The 21,598-nt window shown below is 37.4% G+C and overlaps 1 protein-coding gene across 1 annotated transcript; it reads left to right on the top strand.

Moving 5' to 3' along the window:
• The first annotated feature begins 337 nt into the window (after positions 1-337).
• On the top strand, positions 338-21,466 carry ecpas (Ecm29 proteasome adaptor and scaffold). Its single transcript, XM_051860392.1, has 49 exons — positions 338-433; positions 1,206-1,336; positions 2,059-2,175; positions 2,331-2,449; positions 2,659-2,805; positions 2,898-3,069; positions 3,242-3,381; positions 3,478-3,556; positions 3,941-4,060; positions 4,153-4,238; positions 4,449-4,524; positions 4,627-4,676; positions 4,799-4,865; positions 4,959-5,081; positions 5,230-5,333; positions 5,425-5,548; positions 6,133-6,213; positions 6,329-6,548; positions 6,823-6,914; positions 7,394-7,528; positions 7,630-7,771; positions 8,652-8,824; positions 9,003-9,104; positions 9,386-9,509; positions 10,297-10,442; positions 10,537-10,591; positions 10,701-10,815; positions 11,066-11,134; positions 11,264-11,381; positions 11,488-11,655; positions 11,767-11,846; positions 11,939-12,044; positions 12,159-12,206; positions 12,295-12,413; positions 12,497-12,647; positions 14,231-14,296; positions 14,564-14,653; positions 14,957-15,023; positions 15,120-15,211; positions 15,297-15,363; positions 15,647-15,838; positions 16,859-17,070; positions 17,264-17,307; positions 18,737-18,929; positions 19,193-19,331; positions 19,408-19,513; positions 19,741-19,829; positions 20,104-20,175; positions 20,586-21,466. Exons 1-49 carry the CDS (start codon positions 412-414, stop codon positions 20,723-20,725), a joined length of 5,490 nt encoding a protein of 1,829 aa, XP_051716352.1. The 5' UTR covers positions 338-411; the 3' UTR covers positions 20,726-21,466.
• The last annotated feature ends 132 nt before the right edge of the window (positions 21,467-21,598 follow it).

Genomic DNA, 21,598 nt, shown 5'->3' with positions numbered 1-21,598 from the left:
TAAACCTAAGCTGTTTCAGTTCAAGAAATGCTTATTTTGAAATTAATAACAATATAAAAGTTATTCTTACATTACTTTATAAAAGTCGTTTAAGATTTTACAGCAAAAAGACACAAGGTTAGCGTTAGGGTTATGCACGTCTAACCTGAATGTAGACAATTTTAGAATTATACTAAAAGGCATTTTACTTAGGCTACTGTATTGTTAAATGTGTCCGTTATCTTCTTAATTTAGACAACTATTTTGTTTGTTTTGAACCATTTTACATTGTATGAAGCTAGTCCGCTTTGGTAATATTAATAAGTACAACTAAATTGAGAGAGAGAGAGAGAGAGAGAGAGAGAGAGAGATGTTGTCTCGAGTCTATACTATAGGAGTGGCAGTGCTGCTGGTGGTGACTTCAGTTCAAACATGGCTGCACAGGACGAGCTCAGTAAGTTTAACTCATTCTACATGTTTTATTTCATCATTAGGGCACAATTGTTTTCAATACTCTCTTCATTATTGGTTACTCAAATGAAGATTGAGCTCATCGTGCTGTCTGTTTGCCTACCGGTAGTTACATAAATATTTGTAAAGTGAATATCAGTTTGGCAGCTAGTCGGCTAGTATGTGCTTACAGAGGCCCAATGCTCAGTCATGCTCCAAAATGAAAGTGCTGCTATTGGGTTTGTCTAAATTAGAGGACGCAACAACCTCTATTTTTCGTGCAGTTAGTGTTATCTTAATGTCATAGTGGTCCAGTGCTGGTTGTCATTTATTGACAGCGTGAGAAATGAGTATGTAGATAATAAACGTTAACGTTGGTTAGCAGTGAGGCTATGCAGCTCACACGCTAACCAACTAGCGAATTTGAACGTCTATATTTACTGTTTTTCTATATTTACAGTTAATCTTATTGTCTGTTGTTCATTGCAAGCTTGTTAGATAGTTTTAATGTAAATTGATTCGTTTATTCATTCACGGAGAGCCGGTGAAATGCACTCATGTCATGGAAATGGATTTCATTGCATTCATTCTCAGTGTCACTTTAATAAATCTTTTGAATAAATTAGAAGGTTCTTATAATTAACCTGTGGTCTTACAGGAATTATATGAGAAAGTCTTTCCATTCAAATAAATTTGAAAACAGGGGAGTTGGTCCTTTTTCATTTTGAACAGTCTATCTGTTGCCTGCTTACTTTCTCTTTGTTTCCTTATCATAGACCAGTTGGAGCGTGTGTTTATGCGCTTGGGTCATGCAGAAACAGATGAGCAGTTGCAGGATATTATATCCAAATTCCTGCCCCCTGTCCTCCTCAAACTATCCAGTGTGCAAGAGGGGGTTCGCAAGAAAGTAAGTGTGTGTGAGAAAGCTGTTTGTAGTGAAGAACCAGGATTTTCAATTAGGAATTGGCAGAAATATCTATAAACAATTTCTTGCATTTCTGACATTTCTAATTATTAGCTTGTTTCTTTTATCTGATAATCATTAACTGCAATCTTTTGTGCATTATTATTTAATATGTGAAAATGGTAATGTACTTAATGAAAGTTATTATAAAGTGTTACTGCAAAAATCTATCTTTTCTGGGTTGGCTCATTTATATAGGAGTATATAGTCTGCATGGGGATCCTTGGGTCTTTAATAATTGAAAACCATTGAAAGGATAATAGAAAAGAAAAATGAATGATTTGTACATGCTGAGAGATACATGTTCAAAACATACTTCCCTTTATTGTTAAAATTGATCCCAGTCTTTTAGATCCCACGAAACCCCAAATATGATCATCCTTGTGTAAGGACCCCCATCCTAAAATATGTGTAATATATTATTTGGAGAAATTTTTAATTTCTGTTATGTTACATTATTAAATTTTTTTTCTACCAACAATAGTTCTGTTATGTTAGATTATTTATTCATTTATTTACATTTATTTTATTTTATTTTAGTTTAATCTTATTTATGTTTTTGTAGTTTCCATGGACCCCCAAGTATTCCCTAGCAGACCTAATTTATATTCTGAAAATTTATATTATAAATGTGGAAAATATTTTAATGTAATTTTAATTTCCAGGTTATGGAGTTGCTGGTGCATCTTAACAAAAGGATAAAGAGTCGACCCAAGATTCAGCTGCCTGTAGAGACACTGTTGGTTCAGTATCAGGATCCTGCTGCTGCATCTTTTGTCACGGTATGTTCGCACACCCACATGTCTCTTTCGCCACTGTCAATACTCCTTGTGACTACCCTTGAGATGGGTCTTTTTTTTTTTATTCCAAGGTTGTATATTCCCACATTATATTGTGAGAACTTCATTGTCATGGCTGACTGTGTTTGTGCTTGCAGAACTTCACTATCATCTACATAAAGATGGGTTATCCCAGGCTGGAGGTGTCCAAACAGTGTGAGCTTGCACCTACTCTACTCACAGCAATGGAGGGCAAACCTCAGCCCCAGCAGGACAGGTTAGTCTCAACTTTATTGTAAAGAAATGAAACAATGTTGTATTTATTATTTAGAATGTAGAATTAGAATGTAACTGGATATAAACACATTTATAATATGTTATAAAATATTTTATTATAGAATATATATATATTACTAAACTATTGTTATTGCAATTATGTCAGTACTGAACAGTATAGATAATGTAGTCTTTTTCTTCTCTCTCTAGCCTGATGCACCTGCTGATCCCTACACTGTATCATATGAAATATCCATCAGAGCCATCTAAAGCTTCCCCATTTGTCCTGACGGAGAGGCCCAAAACTGTACAACTGCTCTTAGAGTTCATGCTTGATGTTCTTCTGATGCCTTATGGGTATGTCAACTAGATGTGTATAATAGGTTGTAGTTGGTAATGGTAATACTGTTTTCTTGAATCTCATTAACTCTCTTTGATATAATATAAAGGTTTGTGTTAAATGAGCCTCCAATTCGTCCGGCCCCCTCGTCCCCACAAGGGGGATCTGGAGCAGGAGCCGCAGCAGCACAAGGTCTCCCTCAGCCTCCTCCAGGAATGAGCGTTTATGCAGTTAAAAGAGTCATTGGAGAAGCTCAGTGGAGCCCAGAGCAACTGGAGCAGGTGAGGTTGCTAAGAAAACGTGTTGGTGGATATTTTTATAAATGGGAGATTTCGAGCTGCCTCAGTTCTGTCTATACCAATAATTATTTAAAGAATGAATGGATTAAACACTTTCTGTGGCATTTTCTTTCAAATTCTTCTTTGAGTAACCTTTTTAGTGTTCTGTTTGCAGTGTAAGCTGGGGATTGTGAAGTTCATAGAAGCAGAGCAGGTACCTGAGATTGAAACAGTCATTCACTTAGTTGTGGCATCAAGTGACACCAGACACAGTGTTGCCACAGCAGCTGATCTGGAACTGAAAAGCAAGCAGAGGTGAGGCTTTCTATGATGAAATGTCACATGAAATCTTGAGATCTTGATATAATACTGAAACTCAACTCATCTCTTGTTTCCTGTTTTGTACTGCAGTATTATTGACTGGAACAATCCACTCATTATCAACAAAATGTATAAAGTTTACCTGGGTGATATTCCACTCAAAACTAAAGTAAGTACATGCATTACAATACATTGTTATATCGTGATATCGACATATATCAGCATCATAAAAATAATAAATCGAGCGGCCTAATCTAAATACAAGTCTTCTGAGGAGACATGATGGCTTTATATGATGAACAGATTTACAAGATGTTGTAGCCTCTACAAGACATGTTTACAAGATTTACAATGTTATTTGAATTTCAGTTTCATTTTTTAATTTTATTCAAAATATTGTAATACATAGCGCGACACTGGGTTCACGATACGATATGTATTGAATCGTGAGCTGAGTGTATCGTTACACCTCTATTACACATGGTTGGTCTAATATCGTTATTACTTTTAAATTCAGTGAAGTGTTCTACATAAGGTGTATGTTTTTACCCAGGGTGCCACAGTGAAGCAGGAGCTGAAGCATGAGCCGGTCAGCACCAGAGTCAAGATGAAGATTCTGCCTCATCTTCTTCGCTCCAGACTGGCTGCTGAATGCTTTCCTGCTAATATACAGGTCAGAGAGGTCATGTTTGACAGAAAGAAAGCGAATAAGCGAAGAACTTGTTAAAAGGATGTCATGGTAACAGTGATTGTCTGTTGTTTCAGGTTGTCTATGACGGACTTTTCGGAGCTAACACCAACAACAAACTCCTGTCCCTCACTCTGCAGTTTGTACATCACATCTGTATGGTGTAAGTGCCAAGAGTCACATAGAAATTCACATTTATTACAATACAAAACCTTTTTGATTGGTTGATATGTTATAACCATGCATACAACTGATCGTAACTTACTACCTTCACAAGTACTCTCCTGTTTTGTGTGTATTTGATGTGCATCAGATGGTCTGTTTTGTCAGCCACTGTCATTGTGATCATGATGATAATTGTTTTAATCTGAAGGTGCCCTGATACCAACAAACCTTTGGGTTTGATGCTACTGAATGGACTTACCAAGCTTATCAATGAATATAAAGAGGTATGAATGCATGCTGATCAATTTAGGTTTTAGTTGTCACCCAAATTATGGTTTTTCTGAAGTTTCCGTCAAAGTGACTATTATTTATTATTTTATTATAAGGACCCCAAGCTGCTATGTATGGCTTATTCAGCTGTTGGAAAACTTTCAAGGTAATAAAATCCTTTTATAACAAACTAAAATAATATATAACTAAAAAATCCATGTAATTTCATTAAATAATTGAATAAATATGTGTAATGCTTATTTTTCACTTTTCCCTTTGTTATAATAGTCGAATGCCTCAGCTTTTCACGAAAGATATTGCATTGGTACAGCAGTTTTTTGAGTCCATGTGCAAGGTTTGTTTGAAACACATTTTATGCATGAGTTATCCAGTTATTACTAAATGATTTGTTGTATAATGTAAACCTAGTTTCTCTCAATGGAAACAGGAGGATTCTGATGTGCGATTAGCCATACAGGAAGCCTTGTCGATGATGGTGGGAGCGTATGCTAATCTTCAGGGGGCACTTCTGAACCTAATGGAAGCGCTTGTGGCTGCTTATATAACAAAGGTTTGTTATCTAACTCTTATTACAAGCACCTTGAAAGAATGAATACAAATGTCAAAACTAAAAATGAAATAACACACTTCGACTTGAATGATACAATGTTATTTAACCCAAATTTGAGTATGATTAAATGGTTATGGTTTTGTGTTAGCCGGAGGTACAGGTGCGTCAGGTAGCGATGAAGTTTGCCAGCACAGTGTTTGCTCCTGATCACGTAGCCTCTAGATATCTCTTACTGCTGGCTGCAGGAGATCCGTGAGTATATACTTGCACTTCATTGAGTTCTTTCAAGTTTTCAATTAAGCTTTGTCATGAAAGTTGTACATTATATGGCCTGTGTTCATAGTCGTGAGGAAGTGTCTGGGGAGGCTCAGCGAGCTCTTAGGTCTCTCCCCTCTACGAAGACAGAGAAAGAAGGATCAAGGCCCATGCCGTCATTCCCTGAGATGGTCAGCTACATCCACGAAAAGGTGTGGTGTTTTGATTTGTTATTACTATAGATATCTTCTCCACTGGTGTGTCATGACCCAAAATGGGTCTCAGGCCTGTTCTGATGCTAGATGCAAACAATAAAATGCAACTGATCATATAATCATGCATCATTAAGCACTCCTTTTACAAAGTTTTGGCAAAGCCCTGTAATGCTCTTTTTATTTCCTCTCTCTGTACATGGTGACAACACGCTACTAATGCAACTCAACCAGGCCTCGCCCCCTTTTTATTGCCTATGCCTTTGGCGGGAATTATTTAAGTGATGGATATTGTGATGTGTACATTCCTGGAGGAAAACTCAAGACTACAATTGTGGCATTTCAGAGAGTTCAGAAACAATGTTTACTGATATAGAGAATAACTACCTTTGGAGTGGACTTTGTGCTTTGTAACTTTGCAGTCCTTTTTTTATGCTCAAACAGCAATATGACACTAAAGAAAGTTAAAAATGTGAAAAAGCATAATTGGTCCTCTTCAAAGATGGTTTCACTTGCAGTAACATGGTTTGAGAGCTACCAGCTTAAGGAATATATAGATGCTGACCTTTATGTATGTATCATAGGCTGCACAGAGATTGAAGACTCCTGCGAAATACATTGTTGGTACTTCCACGTTGCCTTTTAATCCTGCCACATTTGGAGAGGTAAATTGACAGTCTTTAGATTTAAGATTTTTTTCCAATATTTTATTTAATTACTGAACAGCCACATGTATTTTAAATTGAACAAATGCATTTCTTTACTCTTTTGTTTCCACAGATAGTTCTTTATCTTAGGATGTGTCTATCTTATAGTGCTGGAGCCACACCCACATCTCGGAGCCTGATGGACATGCAGGATGATGCTCCTGTTATTGGACGCTATGTTCAGTCATTACTGTCCAATGAAGCATCTCCTTCCTCCGCCACTAAAGGAGGAGAGGCCAATCCAGTTCATGTATACATTGACTTACTGCAACAGCTGCTGTCAGCTGTAGGAGGTGAGGGAGATTACAAATTATGGTTTCTAATAGGGTTGGGCAGTATGATAATATCAGGTGGTGGAGATTCTTGCACGGTGTATTCATCAAAACAGAAATGTATATTTCCAAAGAAAATATCCAAATCTAATCTAAGTTATTGGATTATCTAAAACTGGCATTACTGCATATTATACAGTAATATATTTAATATGTAGAACATAATATACAGGAAGTGGATTATTGTGAATTTATTTTGTGTCATCTGTTGTTGTGATCTGATTCCTTAATACAGGTATTCCAGTGATGTACTGTCTTTTGGAAGTGGTCTCTGTGTGCCCAGAGAAACTTACTCCCAAGTTTGTAGACAGAATCGACTGGATTAAAGTAATTATTTTATTTTATTTTATTTTATTTTATGATTTTATAATATTACTGTTCAAAGGTGTGGGGTTAGTAATTTTTTTTTTAAAGTAATTAACTTTTATTTTGCAAGAATGCTTTAAGTTGATCAAAAGTGACAAAGATTACAGACAGTCACGATTTCCACAAAAATATTAAGCAGCACAATTCTTTACCATTGGTAATAAAAAGAAATGTTTACTGAGCACAAAATCTGCATATTAGAATGATTTCTAAAGGATCATGTGACACTGAAGGAGTAATGGTTCCTGAAAATTCAGCATTGACATCACAGGAATAAATTATATTTTAAAATATATTAAAATAGGGGGGAAAAATCTTACCAACCCCAAACTTTTGAATGGTAGTGTATATTATTTTATATCCTCTGGAATGGAGACATTTTACTTAATGTATCTCTGACTATAAAAATGCAATTGATTCATTACTCGTTAATTTTGCAGGGTCTCATGAACACTAATAAAGAAGACATGCGTGAGTTGGCAGCACAACTGTACGCCATGGTTGTCTCTACTATGTCTGGAAATGAACTTAAATCTGCTGTACAAAACCTGATCAAGACAACTAAAGACATGCATGTATGAAAAAAAAAAAAAAAGATTTATAAATATTTAATAATAATTTTTTTAATTTAGAAATTGATTAAATTTTTAAAAATATTTATTTATTTTACATATAGAGTCCTGAGACTCAGCATGGTGCCATCTTGGCTCTGGGCTACATGGTGGGCAGATACATGAGTAAGAGGCGGAGCTTAATGCCTTCTGAAGCCACTCCCAAAGAAAATGAGGAACTAATTGCTATGGCCACAAAAATAATCGGTATGTGCCTTTTTAACAAAGAGTTTCACATTTGACACTTGATATTGGGATACTCGTAAATAACATTTCATTAGTAAACATATGCTTCATTAGTTAGAGATGAAGTATGTAATTTCTGCGACACTAGTGGCAACTAGCAGAATTACATCTTTTATTACCTTACCATTATTGGACCAATAAAAGGTCCAACATATTAGGAATAATTTTAACTGTGTCACGATGTGTCATGAGTAAGCATTTGAGTAGACTAACGTTATTTCTAGAGTGAATGCGAGCAACTTGCTTTTTTATAAACCCATCCAATGTATCTGCAATGTGCAGGTTTTTGACATTACGTGCCACAACAATTTGAGGCTGTTTGTACTGGGAACGTTAAAGTAAACATTATAAACTGGAACATTTGTCTTTCTGAATGGGTGCATGATGATGTTTTATTAAAGTGTCCATTATAGCGCATTGCATCTCAGTGCCCCTTTTGCTTTGTTCATGACCTGTTAAATGTTTGAAGGTGCAGCGAAATTTGGCTTTGCATCGCTGTAACCTAAGCTGAATTTCTGTTCCCATGTAACGCATCAGTCATGGTCCCACGTGGCTAAACACCCTCAGGCTTAGCCTGCTACAGTAGCCACGCCCCAAACTCATGCTATTGGTTGAGCTGGAAAGAGATTGACAGATCTTAGCGGACCGCTCTCAGATGGTGCCTGGGAGGCACAATGTTTACACTTTTGGGGAAGATAAACCCATTAATGGCATACTAATAGTCAATGAACAATAAACTGGGTTAAGAGAATGTATTTTAACATAAAAAAAAAACTTACATACTTCACTTAACTATTGTAGCAAAAAATTTAACAAAAGCTACCAATGTGCTTGTCTGCAGGTTCATTTTTGGATAGCGAGTCTCCTTTGTTGACTGTTGCTGCTGTGACAGCATTGGGTGAGATTGGCCGTAACGGCATGCTGCTGATACCAGTGGATGGAAATGGCTTCACTAAACTCAGTCTAGTGGATAATCTGCTCGCCAAGATCCCATCTGGCAAAGAGACTGGCAAGGTAAAACAAAACACTCAGAGAGTGAATAAGTATGACTGTATTATTGATGTGTGCATTCTTCATTTAAGTAAGTGTTTCTGTATATATCAATTTTCACTTCGTTTCCACACTGAAATTATTATAATTTTTTTTTCTTTTTTCGGTGTTTATGGTACTGATTAGCTGTTTATGTTGTCAGATGAAAGAACGTGCCATCCAGACTCTTGGGTTCCTGCCGGTGGGAGATGGAGAATTCCCACACCAGAAGAAAGTCCTGCAGGGTCTCATGGATTCTGTAGAGGTGATATTATGACCCTCTTCATGACGCATAACCTTTAAAGCCAATTGAAATGATGATGTTGTTGTTGTTGTTGTTATTATAACTTCAATACATAAAAAAAAAAAAAAAACTGAAAAAATTAAACTAAATGTATTGTGGATTATATATAAGTAACATTTAACTTACTATTTTAATGTACAATGTGTTTTGGCAGCATTATTGCAGTGAATTCATATGAAAAAAATATGGGGAAAAAAGAATTCACATTCTTTATTCTTAGATGTTTGTTTTTTGTTTTTTAGGCCAAGCAGGTGGAGCTACAGTTTACAGTGGGAGAGGCTTTAACTAATGCTGCTGTAGGAAGCTGCTCTGGAGCTGCTCGAGATGTGTGGACATGCACTGAAGACCAGTACTGCCCTCCTGACAGTAAGTATGTATGGTAGAGACAGAGAGAGAACGCTGTGCGTGTCCAGACACAGGGCTCAACCACACAAGGGAAAGCTTTTCCAGATACTTGTCTTTTGGACAAGTAAAACTGTTTGTTTACTTGTCTGAAAACCTAAAATCATTGGCAACATGGAACAAGGCATCAGCAATATTAAGTAACTACACCTTGAGGTTTAAGTTCCATTCCATGTAGATTTATTACCACTTGGATATAAATGTGATCCCCCTCCCCATGTAAATTAGATGTCATGACGATCAAGTAAAAAGGTAGAAGTTCTCAATGGCTCACCTCCAATAACCGTTTTGTAATTTTATTGCCATTATTAAAGGAAATACTCAATCTGGTATCCCAGAAATGATTTCTGTATAGAGCCACAGCACTATTATAAAGCTGAAATAATGCCAGTGTAAAAGCACAATGTGTACCTGCAGTTCAGTGTGTGTATTATTTATTTAATATATATATTTATTTAAGGTGTCCTTGTTACAGTGTAATTATACATTTAAGAACTGAGTAATATTAATTTAACTACATGTACTTAATTTAGGGTTAGGATAAGGGTTTGGTTTGGTTTAGGGTTAGTTGCATGTAATTATACATAATTTATAGTTATTACTATAGTAAGTACATATAACATGTGTAACAAGAACGATGTGAAATGGTGTTACCACATTATTTAATTAAATTTTTTTTGTTGACAAGTATGTTGTTGAGCTCTGATTCAGAGTTGTGCACTTAAATAATTTTTTTCTCTTCCTCTAACAGATGTGAAGAATAATGATATAGTGCCCTGGGTGTTGAACTCTGTCTTGTCTAAATACATACCAAGTCCAAACCCTCATGTTCGGCAGGCTGCCTGTATATGGCTCTTGTCTCTAGTCAAGAAACTCAGCCATCACAAAGAAATACAGGTAAATACACATACAAACACACTCTCAGTCTCATTTATACATGCAAAGAAACATTGACATTACAAAATGTCTGTCTTCTCTTTGTCTCTGATAGTCTCATCTGAAGGACATACAGACAGCCTTTATCTCTGTCTTGTCTGATCCAGATGGTGAGTCACGTACTGCTCTTTTAAAGATCACATTACATTTTGACAGAGTCAAATGTCTAAAGTCTGGGAGCTTGTGGGCAAGATTGATAGTGATGATCTGTGTTTGTAGAACTCAGCCAAGATGTGGCGTCTAAAGGACTCGGGTTGGTTTATGAGCTCGGAGGGGAACAGGATCAACAGGAACTTGTATCAACCCTTGTGGAAACTCTCATGACTGGTAAAAGGTATTAATAAACCATCTTATTTCTGGTTCCTTTCATTATTGACTTTTAGAGTATGATTTGTCATTAATAGCATTACTAAGACTTACCAAGCTCTTGAACATAGTGCAGTTACTACTAACCAGATCCACACAGTATCTGAACCCATTTTACATTTTAAATGAGTTACATCACAGAATTATATATCTTGGGCACCTTATAAGGTGCATTTTGGCTCCTGACACTTTTAAGAGCTGTGGGATTTTGTTTTCAGGGCCAAACATGCCGTCTCAGAAGACACTGAAGTCTTCCAGGGGGAGGCTCTTGGTAAAGCACCTGATGGGTATGTCCTTCCTTTAGTTCACTTATTAAATTTCAGATTGTTTAGAAACAGTTTAGGGAGTACGACTTCATGATTTCCAGACTAGATGTTTTCTTTCATTGTATGTTGAAAGATCTTTTACTTTGGTAGACAAGGACTCTCCACCTACAAGGAACTCTGTGCATTGGCTAGTGATCTAAACCAACCAGATCTTGTTTACAAGTTCATGAATCTTGCCAATCATCATGCCATGTGGAATTCCAGGAAGGTGAGCTATTTTAACCACAATGTGATTGTTTATAACTAGGTAACTTTAATAATTTTCAGAGCCTTTTTTCAATAGCATGCAAGGATTGACTCTTTCTGTGCTGTAGGGGGCAGCATTTGGATTTAACATAATTGCAGCTAAGGCTGGTGAGCAGCTGGCTCCTTTCCTGCCTCAGTTGGTTCCCCGCCTCTATAGATACCAGTTTGACCCCAACCTGGCCATCAGGCAGGCCATGACTAGCATCTGGGATGCTCTTGTCACAGATAAATCCATTGTAAGAGATTATTATTACTCAGAGTCATGAATTACATTGTTTAAAAGAAATTGGGGACACTGTAGTTTTAATGATTTGTTATTATAATTATATCTTGTCTGTTTTTGGCAGGTGGAGAAATATTTCAAGGAAATTCTTCAAGATGTTATATCCAACCTCACTAGTAACATGTGGAGGGTGCGGGAGTCAAGGTAAAGTGTCTAGATGGGTTTGGAAGAACCTTGATTTCTACCCATGCTATATCAGGTTTATATCATCAGAGCCCTTTTCATTTTTTGTTCAGCTGCATGGCTTTGAATGATCTCATACGTGGAAGGCAGGCAGGTGATATCATTGACCGCCTGTCAGAAATTTGGGAGACTCTGTTTCGGGTCCTGGATGATATTAAGGTGAGAAGTAAAAGGCTGTTGAATTTTTTTGCTGTGTTCTGGGCTTATGTGTGTGCTTTGCTTCTGACATACAGCTATTTATATTTTGACCGTCTTATTTGTTTCCTGTTGTAGGAGTCTGTTCGTAAGGCAGCAGATCTGACTCTAAAGACTCTCAGTAAAGTGAGTTACAGCAACAAATACCTGATACCCCAATGATTTTCCACGCAGGAACATCACCGATAACTTAACGCGAATATTTGTCCAATAGGTGTGTGTGCGCATGTGCGAATCGACAGGTGTTACTGCTCAAAGGACAGTATCTGTGTTGTTGCCAACTTTACTGGACAAAGGCATCGTCAGCAACGTGTCTGAAGTGCGGACTCTCAGGTAGAACACTAGCACTCACCAGCCACACGCACACAAACCACAAATAAATGTTCAGAGTATAAGTGTGAGTATTGCTGTGTTAGTATCCAAACTCTAGTGAAGATCAGTAAGACAGCAGGCAGCCGTCTGAAGCCCCATGCTCCTCGACTCATCCCGGCTCTGCTGGAGGCCCTGAGCGTGCTGGAGCCACAGGTGCTCAACTACCTCAGTCTGAGAGCCACAGAGCAGGAGAAGGTGAGCAAAGCGAAACAGTCCAAACATTAGTACTGTTAGATATCAGGTTCAATTCCTTGCCCTCCTCTGTAAAAACAGTTGAGATCTGTTTTACCATGCTCAAGCAGTAATAATAACATTGTTTAACATAACTCAACTGCAATCTGTCCATTAGTGCTACCTGATATACACATTTTCCCACTCTTACTAATTGGAACCTAACATTCCTCATTTCATTCCAGAGGTGTGATCATTAAAAACAAGAGTTAAAGCAAAATATCAATACAATAAATGGGACCGATAAAACAAAATGTACACTTGCTTATAAACATTTCCATAAATGGTTAAAATGAGCTTTCAGGTGTATGCTCCTGTGAAGGCCACTCTGCTAAAATAGTAAATATTAAAAAGTGAATGCCAAATAAATATAATTAAAAAAAAATTAAAACCAGTATTAACACAGTAAAATGCAGTGATGGAAGAAATAAAAGAAATAAATAAATTATGTTCTCTTTATATAGTCTCTTTATATTTTATAAAAAAAAAAAAATATATATATATATATATATTATTAATAATAATACTTTTTTTTTTTACAAATAAAAATAAACTGTATTTAATTCATGTTTAAAAATGTGGCAAATTACAAAAAACAAATAAATCATAAATCATCAACTTTAGGTAAATGTAAAAATAAAAATAATACATTAATAAAACGTTTTCTTTTTTACTCTGTGGCACTCCTAATCCTCTGACCTTGCTGTTCTACAGTGAATCACCAAAGAATAAAACTTGACGCTCTTTGAGCCCGTCAACACGGAGACGAGTTTAGCGGTATATGTAAAAAATTTTGTATCGTATCGGCGTTTCGTCCAGACAGATCCGGCGTTATGGGAGCCTGAAACCCCTTTTTTTTTTTTTTTTTTTTTTTTTTTTTTTTTTTTTAAACCGAGTTCCAGAGTGGATAAATCTGAAAACGACACCGTTTTCATGTGTACAGCCAATCCGTATATTTTGTGAAACGATGATGTCATCACCCCACGTCTGGACCCTAGTCAGACAACGCTACGTCACGTAACAGCAACAACAACAATAGCGGACTACATGCTTGTGTTCGTGCCGCAGAAGCTATGGAGCCTTTTAGCTTTACTAAAATGAAGCTTTATTTCTAAGCTTTACTAAAGTTTATATGCAGCACGCGAGGCACATGCTCCAAGTCTTATTCTCCGTTTTCAGTGTATTTCTGTGGGAGAATTACAGCGCCACATACTGATCTGGCATGTATACTACATCGTTTTGAGTCGTTTCAGTGGTTTCGTGTGTAAACAGATATTTCTTGTGACAAGGAAAGAAAAAAAGATTGGATAAGGAAAGCTTTGTGTGGATGTGGCCTCTGTTAAATGGTCTTTTTGGCTCGGGGAATGGTGTGAGTTTGAGGCGGGACAAATAATAGCCAGTGGAGGGAGTCTGAAAAATTCATTATTTCTGCAATTTCTTTTGGTGACCATGAGAATGTAACACCTCACACAATTTTTATTATCATTTTTTTATTTTTTTTTTTTTTTTATTTTACTCATTATTTTCAAATTTTCTTTCTGCGGCAGAGTGCCATGGATGCTGCTAGGTTAAGTGCAGCCAAGTCCTCTCCTATGATGGAAACCATTAATATGGTAAGACACCATTAAGTCTATCCTTATGATGAATAAGCTACAATCCGATTCTAGAAGTTAATTTCACTTAACAAATTGGAACATGCCAATCTGTCCTTTAGAGGATGGATAAGCCTAGCATATCCATTATCTACTTATTTATTCAATATGGGGAATTACATGGGCATTTAATTACATAAACAGATCTATATGCATGTAGCCACATTTACAGGATGTTAAAAAGTGCATTTTAGACTGATGTTTATGTGCACTGTGTTTGTATTTTAGTGTCTGCAGCACTTGGATGTTTCTGTGTTGGGAGAGCTTGTTCCCAAACTTTGTGACCTGCTAAAGAGTGGAATTGGACTTGGTACAAAGGTAAACATCTTGCTTGGTTTTTGTCAGTAATATACCTTTTCCTAACAGGCCAGGGGCTGGTTCACACAGAACGCATTTGCTTTGAAAAACGCAAGACACGAGATGCGGGCAGTGGAATGGAGAAGAAACGCATGGTCTTGGGATGGCGTTTTTAAAAGTTAAACTTATTTTAACTTAAGTGCCACATTTTTAGAATGCAGTGTCATGCGCGTTTAAGTAGAAATACAATGAAAAAGTTGCGCAGTGGAATGGAAAAATGTGTTCTGTTTGAACCGGCCCTAATAGTTGTGTGTGCTTTTATAGGGAGGATGTGCCAGTGTGATTGTGTCATTGACAGTGCAGTGCCCTCAAGATCTCACACCATATTCAGGTAACACACACCGATAGATCAGAGGAGTTATACTGTTTGCAAGTTTAGTAAGTACATAAATCTTATACATGTGTTTGGGCGTCTTTTATACCACAGGTAAACTCATGAGTGCACTCCTAAACGGGATCAATGACCGTAGTAGCGTCGTTCAGAAGTCGTTTGCCTTTGCCATTGGACATCTGGTCAGGGTATGAAAACACACCTGAATACATATTTCAATTAAACTTAAGGCAACTACAGAGCTACAAAACATTACTCTGTTTTCCCCATCAGACAGCCAAAGACAACAGTGTTGAGAAGCTTCTGCAGAAACTAAACACCTGGTACTTGGAAAAAGAGGGTATGAGGATTTTCGTTTACTTAAAAAAAGAAAGTTTAGTTGTCATAAACTCAGCTTCATGTCCACCCACCACCAACTGACTTGATTTCCTTCCATTGAACACAAAAGAAAAAAGTTGACGTTGCTCCTTGTGACAAAAGGGAACAGCGAACATGGACTGTCAAGCTTTAAAAAGGAACTGTGTAAAGTTACATGGGTTTGGAAGGACATGAAAACCTTGACCTTGCCTTCATTTAATGCTCTTGCTGTCTAGATGTCTGAAGTGCTTTTCTGTGATTTTCAGAGGCTCTGTACAAGTCCTCGTGTTGTCTGGTGGTTCATGCCATCAGTCACTACAGTCCTGATGTGTTGAAGGCTCACGGTGGTGTGGCTTTGCCGCTGGCGTTTCTGGGCATGCACCAGGAGCCTGAGGAAGAGAAAGGAGAGAGCGCCGAGGCCAACCTGTGGGCTGAGGTCTGGCAGGATCATGTGCCTGGTAGGTTAACATGCACAACCCTTGGAGGAGAAAAGATTAATTCATGACCCACAAATTTCATTTTGAACAAACTAAAATGAATAATTGAATGTGAGGTGTGAATTGATTAATTGAAATCAAATCATTTCATATTTCAATCATATTTGCCAACTCTGTTACCTTATTTGCTACAGAAATTTAGCTTAACACTGAGGAGGGATCAGTGGGCAAATAAAAAGTACATATGAGATCATCGATATTCACCATGTTGCTAAACTTTTTATCACAAGAAAAATTAGTATAATTTGAATTTCTGTATAGCTGTATTGCTATGTTAGACATCAACATTTTAGCGTTTATTTACATATGTAGTTTTTTTTTTTTCATATCTAAGCTAAATTGACATTGCTTTAGTTATATTTTAGTGTTGAGTTGAATGTCATCAAACTAAAAAAAAGCAAAGCACAAAGCGAAGCCTGTGAACGCTTCATCTGCTAGACAAAACGGGTAGAAAATAGTCTGGATGATCACTTATATCATTGTTATATATCGTCATATCGCTCAGCACTAAAACTTGTTAGAGCACTAAGGCATTTTATAGACATTATGACTTTCTGTAAAGCTGCTTGGAAATGAAGTATAACTGTGAAGCGCTAATAAATAAATTTGACTTGAATTGATGCTTGGTCATACTTCAAGATGAGATAAATGTGACGAGGTCATCAATGGATATTCTGGTTGTTTCAGTATATTTTGTAGATAATCTTAGTTATCTGGATAACTGTCAGCTGTTACCGTCACACAAACGATACAGAGTTCAGCACTGTAAACTGAATCTAGTTAAGAACTTGCTACTATTTATCTATCTAAACTTGCTTTGTAAGGAAAACTGGGTTTGTCTAACATTATCCAAACATCCCCCTTTGTAAAATACAAGGCTCGTCATAATGGATGTTTTATCCATATATCATGAGAGAATGAATTAACTAAAAATCATGAATGAATCTGTTTTCATTTTTATTTTGCATTCTTTATCTTCAGGCAGCTTTGGTGGAATCAGGTTGTACATGACTGAGCTCATAGCCATTACTCAAAGGGCTCTGCAGTCTCAGTCCTGGAAGATGAAGGCTCAGGGTGCTGCTGCCATGGCAACTATTGCTAAGCAACAAACGGGCTCACTGGTGGCACCTCACCTGGGCATGGTGCTAAGTGCACTACTACAGGGGCTTGCAGGACGCACCTGGGCAGGGAAGGTAATATACTCTCTCGAACACAAACTCTGTGCTAAGCTCTGTGCTAAGGGACAGACTTTATGCACCTGGTACTGGTACTGCAAGGACTCTTTAATGTTACCTTAATAAGACATGAGAAGCATAATCTCAGTGGTTTGAAACTAATTTCTCTGTATTTGTGGCCACTGAAGTATAATGTCTTGTATCCCCACAGGAAGAACTGTTGAAAGCTGTTGGATCTGTAGTGTCTAAATGCAGGTTAGACTCTACTGTTTATTTCTTTTACACGCGTTTATGCTAAACATCATACAGATCCTGTAAAGTTGAGCACAACTATAAGAAAATCTTAAATATATGATCTTAAAGGGATAGTTCACCATTAGGGGCTTTTGCACTGGAGGAATGTTTTCATAGTTCATATAATTAATGGCGTAAGTACTTTTTGGCATGTTCGCACTGCAGGAACTGGAAACTATTTTAATTCTAGGAACGCCTTTTGTGGAATATAACTTTATGAGTTATAGGACCGTTCTAGGAACACCTTTTGGGGGGCCTAATTAGCTACTACTAGGGTCTAACCCAACTCGCCATTTTAAAAAAGCAGACAGTTTATAGCCTATATATTTACTCCAAGAACTAACTTCACATACATAGAAAACGGTGATAGATGGACCAACACCGAAGTCCAGGCACCTCTTAACTAATGAAGACGACGAATGGAAGCACTGTGTGCTCAGGCTCTGCCATTCTCAGACCTGTCAAAATAAAAGTCCCAGTGGGTGCATCAATGTCTTCTGAAGCAAAACGATAGGTGTGTGTAAGAAAAATACTAATATTTAATAATTCATGAAAGAGATGTTGTGACACGTTGTGTGTTGTGAAGCATGCGAGAGAAGCGGTGGTCCTATCGTTTCACTTTATAAGACATTGGGTGCTTCTCAATACTTAAATCGACGCTTCCTCATTTCCTCGCTCCTCCGTCCTCCAGCTCGTGACCCGGAAACCGATCAAACTCGGCCATCTTGAAGGGCATCGCAATTCTCTAATTGCATCACGAGGAATGAGGAGCGAGGAAGCTTCCTGAGGAGTTATGAGCGAGGAGACAGATTTATCCTTCCCTTGCATTCCTAATGGAGTTGAGCTAAGACACAAGGAAAGGAAGTGAGGAAAGGAAATGAGGATGCACTAATTAGAAATGAGAAGCACCCATTGATTTATCCACTGGTGTTGTATGGATTACCGTGACGATCGCTTTTTGATGTTTTTTTAAGTGTCAACTGAGCAGCAACCATTCGCTTGCATTATATGGACTCAGATGGATTATTTTTCTAAAAATCTGCTTGTGTTTATTTGAAGAAAGTAAGTCATATACATCAGGGAAAGCATGAGGGTGAGTAAATGAGAGAATTTTCATTTTTGTGTAAACTATCCCTTTAACAGAAGTACTACATTTAATAAAAAGTTATGAAGTTATATTCCACAATTGAAAATTACTATTTACAATTATTTATAATTATTTTTATAATTAACAACATCATTGAGCCACTGTGGGAAAATGTGCAGAGCATGTTGGGAAACCATAACTCACAATAAAAAGTTATTAGCATCTTGCTGATTCTGGGTTAGTAAACCTACAAGTAGAACGGTACATTCAATACCTTTTCATATGCATGTGATTTATATCTAGTGTGGAGCTACAGAAGCCTGCAGCAGGTCAGCCAACGGTGAGCGAGGTGCTGGATCTGGTGCTGAAGGAATGTAAGAAGGAGAGTCTGGTTTATAAAATGGCAGCTTTACGCAGTGCAGCAGACATCTTGGAGTCGACACAGGTGGACCGTTTTCAGGAAATCACTGACATTGTTCTTCCTCTCATTAAAAAGGTGCAGTAAACCTTACATGCTCATAGTAAATCAATCTCTCTCTCTCTCTCTCTCTCTCTCTCTCTCTCTCTCTCTCTCTCTCTCTCTCTCTCTCTCTCTCTCTCTCTCTCTCTCTCTCTCTCTCTCTCTTTCTTTTTAAACCCACTCAACTTTGGCATTTCAGTCCAATTGAGTGACAGTTTAACAATATTCCTCAATGTTTTTGGGAGCTCCACATTCAATAACCAATTTAAAAACATACAATTTTGTTTTTTTCTGTTTAGAATCAGCCAGCAAACGCCGGCTCCCCTAGACATGATGATGATGACGATGAAGCTAAAGCTCGTGAATTAGAAACAGAAGTTCTACTGTGTGCATTTGAGACGCTTGGAAAGGCTTGGCCTAAAACCATTCAGACACAGAGTAAGTATCAGCTACAAGACTTGGACACACACAAGGGCAGCATAGAGATCTATAATGAGTGTGTCTTGTGTTGCAGATCAGTTCCAGAATGAGGTTTGTAGAATAATGTGTGACAGACTGAAGCTGAGCACGTGGAGGGTTCAACTGGGAGTCTTGCGTGCCATGAAGGTCTTCTATCAGGGGTAGAGTGTATTCACACTAAAAATCTTTAAAGTTTTCTAACCGATACCTTGTCTGTGGAAAATACACTTCTGAATGCAAATATGATTTTTAACTCCAGAAATTTAAACCACATTTGCATTTTTTTGGTGGAAATAGCGGTGCTTACAAGGTAGAAGTTGTTTGTGAAATGCTTTACAGCATTCAAAATCTTATTAATGACTGTATAGTATTTTTGTGTGTGTTCTAGGTTGTTACTGTTGGATAAGGAACATCAGAACACTGCTGTTCTGACGGAGATGTTGTCAGAAACCTGCACCGCCCTGGCATCACCACTAGGTGGAGTTTCTCATAAACTTCTAAACATTAAAAGGATGGTTCATTCAAAAATGAAAATTTACTCCCAACCCCCCTTCCCTCTCCTCATGTTTTTTTCTGAATCTGTATGACTTAATTTCTTCTGCAGAGCAAAAAAGACATTTTGATTCATGTTGGTAACCAAAGTTTTGCTGACTGTTGGCTTCCAACAGAAATATCTCGCAATATCTTTGTCAGTATCATCTTTTCTATTATTCAGACTTGGCTAATGAGAATGATTCTTTTCTTCCCACAGAAAACAAAAGCTATTCATCAGTAAGAACAGAAGCCTTGGTGGTAGTTGAACTTCTTTTGAAGAGGATTGAAGGTAGTGTTTATTTGCTATGACATTCATAAAAATAACTGATTGTGTTATTACAGAAATTTGTTTAATTTTATCATGCTTCACATGTTTCAAGTGTAAAGTGATAAATTTCACATTTCAGCCTAATATAGGTCTGACCAAAAACAGCAGACAGCCTAATGGAAATGCAAATTCACTCTCTAACATTACAGTAGATGGTGGTTATGGAAAAGCAGAAATACAGCGGTTACCCCGTACACAAAGCAGCACTGCGCTTATGAACACTACTTTATTAGGCATCATACTGCGCTGACTTGCACAAATCATGTGAATGGCCCATGTCATTGTCAGATGAATTTTGCTAAAATGTGCAGGTATGAAAGATGGATAGAAACCTTCTCACTATTAAGATTCACGCTGCTTTATGTTTGTAGAAAGTGATCAGTGGGAGTGTCTGACTGAGAGGAGCCGGCAACAGCTTCAGCGTTCTTTAGCCACCATGGAAACAGACAGCCGTCCAGACCTGAAGGACAAAGCCCAGACAATGAGAAGAAAAATACAAGCCCTGCCATGAATAACCTGCCCATACACACACATTCACAGTCACACACTGTTCTGAGTGTCGATTTGGGAATCTCAATTGTATATTTCAGTAATAATCCTCACAGCCATGTCATATACTGTACACCTGAGTTCACATTTTGCCATAATCTCTGCACACTCAACCAGCTCTGTGTAGGCCATAAACCTTTAATTCCATGAACCTTTAATTCCATGTATGAACTCTTTGACCTAATGCTTTAACCAATGTGTAAAGACTACATTTGGCTACAATTAGCCATTTTCAACGACCATTTTAACCTTGTTAAAGTCTCAGTATGTGCAAGTGTGAGAATACATACAGCTGGGGTTGTGTTTTTTGCTCAAAATACAGGAAATCATAGAGATTGTGAAGCAAAAGGCTTGCTGCAGTTATACACATGAAATTGCTTGTTTTGTCAAGTTTGGAGCCAGTGCTGCCCTTGTGCACCATATACATTATTACACTCAAAGGGGTTGAGTGACTACTGTGGTTTTCTATGTAAATGCCCCTCCAGTTTGTTAAATTCTCCCATCCAGATACTGACTGAGAACGGTCTACATAGTCAACCTTTTGCTTTCATTCATTCAGTGCTGTTAGAAAAGGAGGTAAGACAAAGTCAAGCAGAAGGGACAAGGAACTGTCCAAAATGGAACATTTTTTTAAATGAGGGTTGGTGAGGTATTGTGTGTATTAATGAGAAGTTTGTAACATAAAGGAAATTGAAATCTCAAACCTGCCTTCGCCCATTTCTGCATGTGAAAATAATTTTTTCTTAATGGATACATTTGTAAGGAGGCATGTTATACTAGGTCTCCTCACCCTTTGTAGTTTGTGCCCCTTAAATTAAAAATAAAGTGCAATTGT

Source organism: Ctenopharyngodon idella, chromosome 1 (genome assembly GCF_019924925.1).
Source record: "Ctenopharyngodon idella isolate HZGC_01 chromosome 1, HZGC01, whole genome shotgun sequence".
NCBI classification, from domain to species: Eukaryota; Metazoa; Chordata; class Actinopteri; order Cypriniformes; family Xenocyprididae; genus Ctenopharyngodon; species Ctenopharyngodon idella.
Note: the sequence above shows the minus strand (reverse complement) of the source record. Positions and strands in the feature narration are given on the sequence as shown.